Source organism: Manacus vitellinus, unplaced genomic scaffold, assembly GCF_001715985.3.
Source record: "Manacus vitellinus isolate BGI_N305 unplaced genomic scaffold, ASM171598v3 scaffold_47_pilon, whole genome shotgun sequence".
NCBI classification, from domain to species: Eukaryota; Metazoa; Chordata; class Aves; order Passeriformes; family Pipridae; genus Manacus; species Manacus vitellinus.
The window spans coordinates 3,817,226-3,829,681 of NW_021940585.1; the positions used below are offsets into that span (position 1 = coordinate 3,817,226).

At 57.0% G+C, this 12,456-nt stretch overlaps 1 protein-coding gene across 2 annotated transcripts; it reads right to left on the reverse strand.

The window, feature by feature from the left end:
* Positions 1-86: 86 nt before the first annotated feature.
* On the reverse strand, positions 87-11,224 carry MAPKAPK2 (MAPK activated protein kinase 2). 2 transcript variants are annotated; one of them, XM_029962529.1, is made up of 9 exons: positions 11,147-11,224; positions 4,190-4,329; positions 2,525-2,589; positions 1,731-1,810; positions 1,515-1,641; positions 1,176-1,251; positions 895-1,019; positions 511-596; positions 87-329 (listed from the first exon to the last, which is right to left on the reverse strand). In XM_029962529.1, exons 1-9 carry the CDS (start codon positions 11,207-11,209, stop codon positions 120-122), a joined length of 972 nt encoding a protein of 323 aa, XP_029818389.1. In that variant the 5' UTR covers positions 11,210-11,224; the 3' UTR covers positions 87-119. The 2 variants fall into 2 exon arrangements, with proteins under 2 accessions (XP_029818389.1, XP_029818390.1); XM_029962530.1 differs by lacking the exon at positions 11,147-11,224 and adding an exon at positions 8,460-8,516.
* Positions 11,225-12,456: the final 1,232 nt, after the last annotated feature.

Sequence of the window (12,456 nt, forward strand, 5' to 3'; positions counted from 1 at the left end):
GGCAGGAAGTTGGAATGAGATGATCTTTAAGGTTCCTTCCAACCCAAACTATTCTATGATCCTGTGGTTAACCCAATACTGCCAGGTCCACCACTAAACCATGCCCCCAAGTGCCACATCTACACAGTTTCTGAGCACTCCCAAGGCTGGTGAATGAGCCTTTTTTGCAGTGAGAAGACAGGAGATGACAGTCCCCAGAGGACACCAGGGGGCAGAGCATTGCAGACAGCAAAGGAGAGAGTTTTTACCTTCACATCCTCCCACAGATCCTTCTCCTCTTTCAGCACCCGGCTGGTGTGCAGCGGGGTCTGGGGCACCTGCATGGATTGCTGCAGGGAGAGGAGGAGTGTGAGCTGGGAGCTGCAGCCATCCTGTACCATCCCATCCCATCCCATCCCATCCCATCCCATCCCATCCCATCCCATCCCATCCCATCCCATCCCATCCCATCCCATCCCTGCCCCATCTGTACCCCCCCACCATCCTGCTGCTCCTCCCCCCAGCACTCACCATGATCCAGGGGTGGTTCATGAACTCCGTTATCGTCATGCGCTGGGTCGGGTCCGTCTTCAGCAAGTTACGGATCAGCTGCTTCACTGGAAGGGTTTGAGCAGGGTCAGGCATCAGCAGGTCCCAGGGGAAATCTCCCTGAGCTCCCACCTGAGCCACCAGCCCCAAAATACATGCACACACACCCCTGCTGTGCCACAGAGCTCACCCTGGTCAAACCCTTCAGCAAAAGCCTCTCGAGGAAAGAGGTGAAGCTGCTGCACCCCTGAGAGCTGACCCATGACGTGCCCAAGCTCCCCTCAGTCCTCACAGCACTGCTGGACAGAGCTGACCCCAAAGTGAGACCTCAGCTTGGGGACAAGCCACCACGGGGACCACATGTACCTTCCTCTGACACCTCGGACCATTCAGGATTGGGAAACTCGTACTGGCCCATTCGGATTCGCTTCTTCATGCCAGGAGAGATGGCCAGGCCGTGGTTGGAGTAGAAGGGGGGGTACCCACACAGCCTGTGCCAGGAGAGGGAACAGAGTCAATGTGTCACCCCAAAAACCTCCCCAGCAGCACCTGAAGGGCACGGGGCAGTGCCAGGAACAGGAGCAGCTGAGAAAGGTTCTGCCCCCTCTTCTGACCCCAGGAGGATGGAGAGGGATCATCAGACTTACAGAATGTACATGATGACACCGAGGGACCACATGTCACAGGACTTGTCATACTTCTCTGGGCCCAGCACCTCCGGGGCTGAAAGAGAGGAAAATTCCTGAGTCCACGTGGCAGCACCGGGTGGAAGAGATGCGACCATCCCATGGATCCACCTGCAGCTCCGGGCACTCTCGGCAGCGCTGCCTGGAGCAGTGGAGACTGTTGCCCCCAGCACCAGGCTGCAAATGGGGCTCCAGGCTGGATGCAGAGGTGATGGGCCACACATGGCACTGCCCAAACCCCCCCAAGATCTGCCCTCCAGCTCTGCAAACCTGGAAGCTCAGACCCCCCCGGGCACTCACCCACGTAGTACGGCGTGTAGCACGGAGTGGCCAAGGAGTTGTGCGTGGTGGTTTCTTTAGCAAAGCCAAAGTCTGTGAGTTTTAGCACAGCATTGGGCCTTTTGGAGGTGTACAACAGGTTTTCAGGCTGCAAACACACAGGGAAGAAGGAGTGAGCAGCAGGGCTGGGGCAGCCTGGCATTGGCACAGGCCAAGGGGGGTGAAGGTGCACTGTACCTTCACGTCCCGGTGCGCGATGTTGATCGAGTGCAGGTACTGGATGGCTTCCCCAATGCTCTTCATGATCTCTGAAGCCTCTGAAGCAGCAAAAAAACCCATCATTAAGCCTTCATAAGCAAGTTAAAATGAGCACTACTTCCTTGAAAACTCTACAAACCAAACAGCCTGGCTGAAGCCGAAGGGGTTTCCTCTGAAACAAGAGTTCCTTTCCACAGAGGCCCACCCAGCACCCATCCCTGGGTCAGGAGCCTGCAGCAAATGGGACAGAAACTCCCAGGAGAAGGGATGGAGCAGGCTCCAGCCCCTGACCCCAATATCCAAGGAGGGGTTCACACCACTAAGTACCCCCAGCCAGCAGGGAATCCAGCTGGGAAAGCTTTCTCCGTAGGATGGGAAGCCAAGGGGGCAACAGGCTCAGGGTTTGGGTTGTGTAGTTGCTTTTCCTGGCAGTAAGAGTAGAAGGGATGAAATGAATGAGATTCATGAGAACCACAGCCCCTGGACTTCATTTTTTGAGGGAGGTTGGTGTTTCTAAAGAGCACTGAATCTCCTACCTGTGCTGGACTGGGACAGAGAGGGTGGGAGGGTAGCTGAGAAAACATCCCCTAACCCTGCTCTCAAGTGAACGTGAAAAGCAGGAGCACTTGCACCCACATTCCTCATTCCCTGAGTGCAAAACTCTGCTGGGGATCCAAAGGAGTCATTGAGAGAACAGGCTAGACCAGAGATACTTCTACAAACATCAAAACATGGTCCAAAGACAAAACCCCAGCACCCTGTGGGCTCCATACCCCGTTCTGTGAAGGCCTGGTCTCCCCTGTCTTGAATGCGGCTGAAGAGCTCCCCACCATCCAGGCTGGAAGAGAAGCAGGCGGCGTTAGATGCTGCAGGTCCACCCCACGCCGGCACGAGCTGTGCCAAAACCTCTGATGCTCACTCAGGAGCTGCACAAGCTCAGCAAGAAACAACCCCCTTCTCCATCCAAGCCCTTGGGTCGGTGCTTCTGGGCGTGGGGCGTTTCAGAGCCTCCTCCTTCCAGAAATGAGCAGGGCAGAGGCTCCGTGCCGGCCGTGGGGACGCCGGGGGCAGGCGGACGTGGTCGCCCCACCAGCCCACAGAAAACACATTTACAGTAAAGACAGCAAATGTGGCTTGAAGGTGGTGAGAGCACTCCCAGCACACCCTGCCCTCCTTTTGCTCACCAGACAACCCCCTCACCGGCACACAAACCCCGGGCAGAAGTGCTGAGTCGAGCTCAGGGCATGGGAGAGGCATCAGCAGCACCGAGACGGGCTCGGCAATGGGGTGGGGGAGGCAAAGGCTGGACCCCACTGCAGCACAGCAAGGTCTCATGTGAGGTGTTGGAGAAGCACCATGGGATCCTTGGCGTGGTTCCCTCCCCGGGTACCCTCAGGAAAAACTCAGCTCCCAGAGAGATCAGGAGTGAGATAACGGGAGAATTCTCCGTGAGCAGGGATAATGGCGCTTCCTGTCCCTGCCTTATCTGAGTCAAGCAGAAACAGTTTCTTGCTTTCCCAGCACTGACAGCATCTCCTGCCAGCGCCCCTGACATTCTCTAGACATCTGCAATACCAATAGTGGGCAGCCCTCAGGGCCCTGTGAGGATGGAGACACACCAAGCTCACGTCAGAACCAAACACTGCCTTGTGACGGGCGCTACACCCAGAGCACCCTCGGACAGCATGGAGCTCTCAGAGACACAGCCCCGGGGACCTGTTTCCTACCACTCAGCTACTCCTTCTTTCCATACCACACACACCTTTCCCACCCCTGGCTGCCCAGTGTGGTTCTCGGAAGCCTCTTCCCCCACAAGAGCCGCTGCCTGTGCCGCCTGCCCCGGCGCTGCTCCTCGCACCCGCTGCCCCCCCGGGCAACCTACCAGCTTGCCAGAGGAGAGGTTTTGGCAAGGAAGCTGCATCAAATCACAGCTGCGGTTGGGATGTGGTTTCAATACTTTCCCCTTCATTCCTCCTCCTCCTCCCCAGGTTGTATCAAACATCTACCCGACCCGGAGCCACCTGACTGCTGCTGCAGGAGGTGCCACAGCGTTAACAGACGTGTCAGCTCGGCGTGGCTGCGGCCCCACGGACCCACCACAGGCTGCCAGGAACACGCTGACTACCCCAAATTTCGATGGCCAAAGCGAGTTTGGTTATGATCTACCTGTGAGAACCACAGGCCCTCAGCCTCCCGACAGCCAAGAGGGTTTTCAGAATGACTCAGAGCCAGTGCAGCTCCCGCTGCCCCTCCAACACCAGCACTGCAGCTCCTCTGCCAGGGCTGCCCTCCCTACGGCTCACAGGCTGCATCCCCTGGCACGGCACCTCCCCAGGGTCCCCAGCATCCCAGCAGCAGTGCTGGAAGGTGCTCACCCCACTTCTGGCGTCACCCCACCCCCCCGCAGGGCTGGGGGTGCCCCTCGGCCGGGGACTCACCACTCCATGACGATGAGCAGACACTTCCTCCCCTGGTAGAGGTTCTCGTAGACGTCCATGATGCGGACGATGTGCGCGCACTGCGACGCCCGCCAGTGCAGCTCCACCTCCCTGCGGGCCTTGGGGCAGTCCTGCAGCATCTGTGAGAGAAAGGAGACCCCCATCAGCCTCGAGCCTCTCAGAAGAGCCAGGCCATGACCCCTTGCTGGCACAGTGCCCACCCGAGAAGACTCAGGGGCCGAGCAGGGTGCTCCCTGCGGGCGCGGGAGACGCGCTCTGACAATGCCTCCATCCCCATCTAGTGGGAAGAGTGAGAAGCCGTTTGCCCTCAGAAGCTTCTTGCCCTTCCCCTCCAAAGCTGGTAAAACCTTATCCCAGCCGCCTGTCACCTCACTGCCACCCCCAGTGCCCAACCAGCAAGACCTACTGCTTTCATGAGCCAAATTCTGACACCTACACCACTGACACCCCGAGTGCCACCAACCACCCTCACACCTTGCTTTACGCAGCCCCTGTCACTTCCCATCCCTCAGCCTTCTGCTCCGTGGGTCCAGCAGGACCCTCCTGCCCTGACACGTGGGCTGACCACAAAAGCTCCCTCACCACAACTTCAGAGGCCACCAGCACCAGGCCACGTGTGCCTGGGGAGGGGACAAAGCAAACAGCCAGATGTTCCCTAAATAGCAGCTTTTCTCCCGGGCACCAGCAGGTCTTTAATGAGGCCCCTGCCCTTCCCAAAGACAACTCACAGTTCCCAGGTGCAGGAAGGATTTGCTTGTCTGCCACAGACTATTAATTACCGTGTTTGTCAGGATAAACAACCAGCCTTAATTATGCTCCTAAATATAGAGCAACAAACGTGTCTATCCTGAGCACAGTTCATTTTCCTTCCTGTCTCTGGCAGCTCTCAGTGAAACACCCTTTGGAGCAGGTCTGTACCTCGGAGCAGAGGGATGTGGAAACACACCCCCACCCTCCGTGTGCATCAGCAGGAAACAGCAGGTTTGGTCATTTTACCAAGATTTTGACAGAAAAGTACTTCTGACCCCTCTGGCCTCTCCTGGACAAGCTCCAGGAGCATGGGAGCATCAGCCCTGGGATGCTTTGCTGGCCTGGTAGGACGCAGAGTGGTGCCCAGCGCAGGGGGGAATTCACAGGAACAAGGTTAATACTCACTGCAGCCCCAAAACCCACTCATTGCCTGTTGAGAGATGAAACACTCACTGATGATGCCCTGGCAGAGTAATGGCAATCTGCACTCCTGCCTGGAACTGTAACTGTCCTTTGCCACAGGAAAAGGTAAAACAGGATGTGCCTTTCAGCCACCCACCCATAACCCCATCCTTCCATGGGGTTGGTTTAGTCACACCTCTCCCACCTCCTCGGCTCTCCTGCTTCCTGAGGTGGAGGAATCCCATGCCAGTGGAAACCTGCGACAGCACATGGGGTGTAGGATGGCATCTGGAAGCTCAGGGAGGACCAAAGTGGCCAAGCCAACCTTTGCACAACTGCTTGACATCATCTGCACCGACAGCCTCGGGGTGAAAGGAAGACAGGGCAGGAGGTTGGACGGCCCCTCCTTGCTCCTCTATTGCTTAATTACCCTAAAAACTGGATCCTGCGGAAGCCAAAACCGTAAGCAAACATATCACCAGCCCCCCCAGGAGCCACGCAAAGAGCTTTGGAGAAAAGCTTGGCTATTTGCAGCCCTGCTCCGAAGATCCTGGTGTGGGGAGCCAGGAAGCTGAAGAGAAAAAAAAAAGAACCCGATTTGTAATTACGCTCTGGGAAAATGGAACAGCAGGAAGCAGCTAGTTAACATCATTCTGCACAAGACAAACAGGAGAGGTACAGCAAAATACATCCCATTTTTAGAGGTCACTCAGGGCGCTTTTAAAGGAGATTAATTGTATTTTTAATGAAGTAGGAGGCAGCAGGCTCCATTACCTGTACCAGCACAGCCCTGACGTTTGTGTCTGTACTCGGGTACCCGCCGAGAGCCAACAGCTGCCCCGGTGCTCTGGGAACACCCGGCTGTGATCCAGCTGCTCCCTCCACTCCCCTGCCAGCCAGGGATGGAGATGTGATGGAGAGGCTTTGAGAGGAGCAGATTAAGCCTTGTTAAGGCAATGATTTGGTTAATTTAGGAAATGTTCCCGGTGGCGGAGGACAGCGGCATCACGGGGAGCTGAAGGCCAGATGCAATGAGGCTGTGTGGGGAAGGCCATTACCAACGCAGGAAGGACAAGGTGATGCCCAAGCCACGGCAGAACCAGCCCACAGGCCCAGTATCACCTTCTACACCCCACAACATCCTGCCCTCAGCACAGGTACCGGCTCCCTGTGCCCGGGGCAGCTGGGGATGTGCTGAGCATGACACAGGGGTGACACTGTTTGGTCCTGATCCAGACAGGACCCAGCAGTGCTTCCACCAGTTTCTGCTCCCACAGAGGCTCCCACAGCTGACAACTTTCCTTCCCATCCCTTGGCCACAGCCAGCAGTGAAACCAGTGGTGGGTGACGTCCCAGCTCCAGTTACAGGAACTCCACATCGAACGCACTTGGGGGGTGTGGTAACACTGCCCACGTCCCTGCTTCAGCTCTGGAATGCAGGGCAGCCTATGGCCATGGCAAGATTTGTATTTCTTGGCTTGCAATGAGGAGGCTGGGATGGGAAAAGCACCTCGTGTTTCCCTGAGGTTCAACAAGGGTCAACTGCCCCCATCCCACCCCAGCAGATTTTGCAACAGCAGTAACCTGGAGCACAACCAGGGTTAACCCTTTGCAGAGCAGCAAGGGCAGCACATGGGACAAGCTGCTGGAAACCCCCCAAAAGCCCACAGCTGCTCTCAGTTCAGCTTTTCCATCTCTTGTCTTCTGTTCCCCTTCCAAGGGAGGGCTCCGTGGGGATCAAACCCTTCATTATTTCAGATAGAAAACGCTGCTCTACCTGCTTGCTCTGGCTGGAGCAGAGGCTCCAGCAGTTGAGCTGGGCAGTAACCAGATCCCTGAGTTACACAAGTGTCCCCAGGACAGAGAACAAGGGCAGTGCTGCAGAGGAGGCTCCACCACCACCTCAGAACAAACCCAGGCAGGATTCACACTCAGAGGAGTTGCATCCCTTTCCCTTTCCCATTAAAGTTGTTATGTGCTTTAGGTGTCACATTTGCAGCCAGTGCACATCTCCAACCATCAGCTCATCATCAGAGAGCATCCCTGTATCCCTTCAACATGGCAATGGACAGAGGACAACCAGCAAAGCTGTGGCAACCCAGAGCTCTGCCCCATCCCGTTTCTGCTTCCCATTAGGGCACCTCCCTGCAGGAAAGGAGGGAGAGCAAGGAAAGGGACACTCCACCCTCCTGGCAGTGAGGGAGGAAATTCAGCTTTCAGCCACATTCCAGCTCCCCTCGCAGCAGTTTGACACCTCCGAGATTTCGGCAGACGGCGTTTGCTGCCATCCTGAGCCTTGGCTCAGCCCAGCTCCCCCAGGAGCCATTCCACACTGTGAGAGAAATTAGTTCTGTGCAAAGCTAAACACACTCATTAGCTTCATTAAAACCCTCAAGCTCCAAAACTGGTCCCATCAGGGGATGGCACAGCCCAGCCCCTACGTGCTCAGCACCCCGACAGCAGCAAAGGCTCCTCAAGGGCTCCTGCAGGAGCTCTGAGCTTTTCACCAACTCTGAAAGACAAACCCTGGAAGCAGCTCCTGAAAAGCAAACGGCTCATTGGGATGTCTGCAGGGAGATGGCACCCCAGTAGCAAACCCAAACCCAAACCCAGGCTCAGCCTGCTCCCAAGGGCATTGAAAATGAACTTCAGCTCCAAGGGAGGGCTGGGGGCTCTGTCCTATTTGCTCAGGAGCACGTGGAGCTGAATTCTCCCCCCATCACCTCCCAGCAAGCCCAGCAAAGGTGGGTGGGCACGAGGGAGGAAGGAAGGAAGGAAGGAAAGCACTGGAGCAAACAAGGGGGCTGGAGCCACCCGCGCTCACGTTCCCTCTCCCTCAGGCACCACTGATTCAGTCTCGCCACCTCCTCCTGGGATGATGTTCCATGAGTCACAGCAGGTTGGAAAAGGAAGGAAAAGGAAGGTCCCTCCTCCACTGGCACGGCAGGAGGTCCCTGAGGACACTGTCCTGCCGCTCCTTGCCCTGGGTGCCACCGCAGCCCCAAACGCTTCTGCCCCTCGGCGAGCCAAGAACACACTGCACTCCCTCAGACTGGCAAGAAATCCCTGTCCAAGAGCTTGCACAGGAGAAACTCACCTCCCATGGGCAATTTCCAAGGAAAGTAAGGATCAGGCCCATACTGGCATGCTGAGTTGTTCATTTTCCAAGGCTGCCCCTCTTCACCACACGCTCACCCCGGGCGCTCCAGCTGCTCTTGCAGGCAGGGTGGTTTTATTTCCATGTGTATTTTGATCACACCTGGTTCTCCACAGTCCCCCAGCAGAGGAGCACACACCATGTGCCTCACCTGTGCAGCAACCATCCCTCTGTCAGGACTTGCAGGAGCTTATCCAGACCCCACACCACCCCCAGGAGCTCCCCTCAGGGCCTGCCTGCACCACAGGGGTTAAAATAAACCCTTCTTAAGTTGCAGCAAGAATAAACCTACAGCAAAGAGAGAAAACCTGTCATCCTCCCAAGTTATCAGCAGGGAAGCAAAGCAGAGGTTCCCCCTGCCTGGATCACACACACAGGCTTCGGATTCCCCTGACCCGGCTGACACGGGGCAAGGAGCATTTTTTCCTAATAAAGCAAAAGGGTTTCTCTTCAAAGGATTTTCCTCTCCTAATCTTCCCCTGCAAACTCGTTGCCAACTGGCGTCAGCTGCTTTACACATTTGTAGAGCCAGTCCTGGAAGCTTTGCACGTGCTGTTCCCACCTCGCAGCACTGGGAAGGCAAACCCCATCGCCCCCAGGACCCACAGTGCAGGGGGACCCGGATTGAACTGAGCCTTTAACGCCAGAATATTTGGGGAGCCCACAGGCAATCGCCCCAAAGCTGCCTCAGCCTCTGGCAGACACGGTTCAGAGGGAGAGGGCAGCAGAAGGACGTGGGAGCAGCGAAGCTTCGTTCCGCTTTTACTGTTTATGAACTACAGAAGAGAAATAAAATCACGAGTCCCAAAGCCCATAAGAGGAATTATGTTACCAAACGGAGGGAAATTCATGGTTCAACCACAAAGCAAGAACAATTAAACGTGCAGCTCAGGAAACCTCCCCCACATCACCATGGCTCTTATATAAACCTTTACATTAACCCCATCCCTGCTGCTTACACCCACCAGGACAGACAGAACTGGCGGGACTTTCCCAGGCTGGGGATCATTTCTGCCCTGCCCACGCACACAGAGCCACAGATAGAGAGCCTGAAGCTCCAACAGACCAGGCAAAAAGCATCATCCTCACTTTTGTTTTGCCCGGGGAAAGCCAGGGAGGAGAGGTGACGCGTCCGGAGGAGGAGCCGTGCGTGGGTCCGGCAGTGTTCTGCCTGCAGCGTGTCCCGGCCTGCCATGCCAGGGTGACTGTTTGGAAGGGTGGCTGCTGCTCCCTCATGGAGGTGGCTTCATCCAACCTCATGGCTCGCAAGGCAGGACAGCACCAGGCATCAGCTACCCAACTTCCAGAGGTGCCATGAGGGCCCAGGAGGATGTTGAGGCTTTGACCGCTCGGGCAAGACACGAGCACAGCCAGCCCCATCCTCCACAGCCATGAACAAAAGGTTCCTCCACGTTCTCTTGCCTCAAGGAAGACGGAAAGGTTTGGAAGAAGGATCCCAGCAAGAGAGAATTATTCAGATTAGAAAGAGCTACAAAGAGGGAGCAAGACAGGAGACGCAACTCAGGCTGAGCAAACGCGAACTGACACACACACACTCGAGCTGCTCGGCCGCATTCTCGCAGCCTGAATTATGGGAGCACTCGGAGGGAGACCTGGAGCCATCGCAGCGAGCTCAGGGAAAGCCTTCCCAGTGCGTGGCCTGAGACGAGCAACAAGCCAGGCATGAAGAGGCGAGCTAAAATCCCTTCCAGGAGCAGCCAGCAGAGCGGAGGCAGATGTCAGAGCAGAGCAGATGTCGGAGCGGAGGCAGATGTCGGAGCGGGCGCCTCGTCCCGGCTCCTGCGGGCGATTTTGCAATGGGGCGAGGGGAGAGGCGGCTCTCGCTCTTTCACAAGGGGCCTCGCTCGCCTGCCGCGGTTGCACAACCCTCCGTGCCCGTGTGCTGCCGGTTCCCCTGCCCGCAGCTCCCGCGGGGGTCCGTGCCCGGCGGGGGATGCTCGGGACCCCCCGCCCCGCATCTCCCCCCCTGCCCGGGGCATCTGCTGAGCATTTCCTCGCCCCGCTCTCCCCCGCGACAGATGCAGCAGCTATTCAGCCTTTTCAGGCTGCAACAAAAGCCTCTCGAGGCACACAAAGGCGAGGAGCAGAAGAGAGGCCTGGGCTTAAATAAGAGCCACCTGCCAGGGGCCCGTGCCCCCCACGCAATTGGGGCGCTGCCCCCCGGCCAGCCCCGCTCTGCAGAGCCCCTTCCCCAAGCAGCAAAAAAAAAATATTCCTGGCACACGGATTTCAAGGAGACCAAGTGCCAAAGAGGGTACCCAGGATTGGCACCGTGGGTGCCGAGGGAAGGGCACCAGCAGGGTGGGGACACGGTGGGGGAAGAGGGTGTAGGGAGGAGACAGGGAGGTGGGTGGGAGGGGGCTGCAAAACTCACAGGGAAAAGTCAAAGCAGGTAAATGGCAACAAGGCAGCAGCATGAAGCATCCCCACTGAGTCACGCAGCAGCAGCAGGTTGGAGCTGGTGCTTAATGAAGAGAAATAAAGAGCTTCAGCTTCATGTATCTGAGAAAAACAAACTTAGGGGCCTATTCAGTCCCGTGTTTTTGTTTTGGGATCATCCTCTTCCTTCCCTCCATCATCAGCAGCACTGGGTTTTGTTGACTCACCGGATGCTCATCTCTCCTGGAGGCACCAGGGCTGGCATGAGGAGCCAGGATCAACCCAGGCATGAGCCATGGTTGGCAAGGTCCCATGTCCTGCTGTGCACGGAGAAGGTCATGCCAGAGGTCCCAGGGAGCAGGTCAGCCTGGAGCGATGGAGCCACCACCCTGGCCAGGACCTCTCCATGAATCCAATGGGAACAAAGGGGGTCATGATGGCCAAAATGCCTCAGCCCATCCCTTTCTACAGGTATCCAAGATGTCCCTTCCCACCAGGAGCCACCACAACACTGGGTCTGAGCAGGGAAGGGACAAACTGTCTTGGGCCAGCAGAAGCCACAGCCCAGCTCCAAACAGCCACTTTGGGGGGGATGCTCAGAGACTCCTCTCTGCAAACCAGACCCCTGCACCCTGCACGCCTCTGCTGCATCTGCCAGGGCCTTTTATCCGCACAATACAAAGCGAAAGGAAAACAGGGAGCCACGGGAAGGGCGGATATCTTCCCGCGAGAGCAGCCAGCGGATCTGCTCCACACACAGCCCCTTCACTTCCACCCCTTTGCAGAGCTCCGGGCTGGGGTCAGCTCCTCCTCCCGACCCCTCCCCAAGCCCTGTCCCTTGCCAGGTTTCCTATCAGAGCTGATCACATATGGGCAAACGGAAAAAGCGCCCATATGTGCTTTTACGATAGGAAGTGGTTGATATTTGCAGGTGTGATTAATACACAAGCAAACGCTGATGTAAACCATTAACTCAGCGCTGACCTCTGTCCTTTGTGCTCCCCTCCCACAGGCACAGCTTGAAAAACCCCTTATCTCAGGCTGCCTCCACCAGCCCCCTATGCCGGGGCTTCCCCTCCACGTCAGACACACGGACCACACGGCCCACGGACAGCACCGGGCACTCAGAGCATCATTTTGGGTCCCTTCTTCACACCAACCCTGGGGACAACCCTGCCTGACCCCACCATCGCCTCCGACCCCAGGGGCAGCTTTGGATTCCCCACACCTACATCCCAGAACTGCTTTTGTTCTCGGACGTGCCTACCCCATTCCTTACGTTTAAGGCTGGAAGTGATTTCGGGGAGAGGCCTGGGATGGCCCAGATCCACGCCTGCAAGCGCTGGAGCCGTGAAGCCCTGCCAGAAGGCCCACAACACCCACCGCTTCCCGGCAGCTCCTGGGCTCGTGCTCTTCCCAAAAATGAAGTTTCTCAGGGCTCGGCCCATGGGCAGGGCCCCCCCATGGGGTAGATGAGTGTCTGCCAGCCCCCCCCAGCACACTGATCCTGCCTGCTGCCTTTCCACACACATCTTAG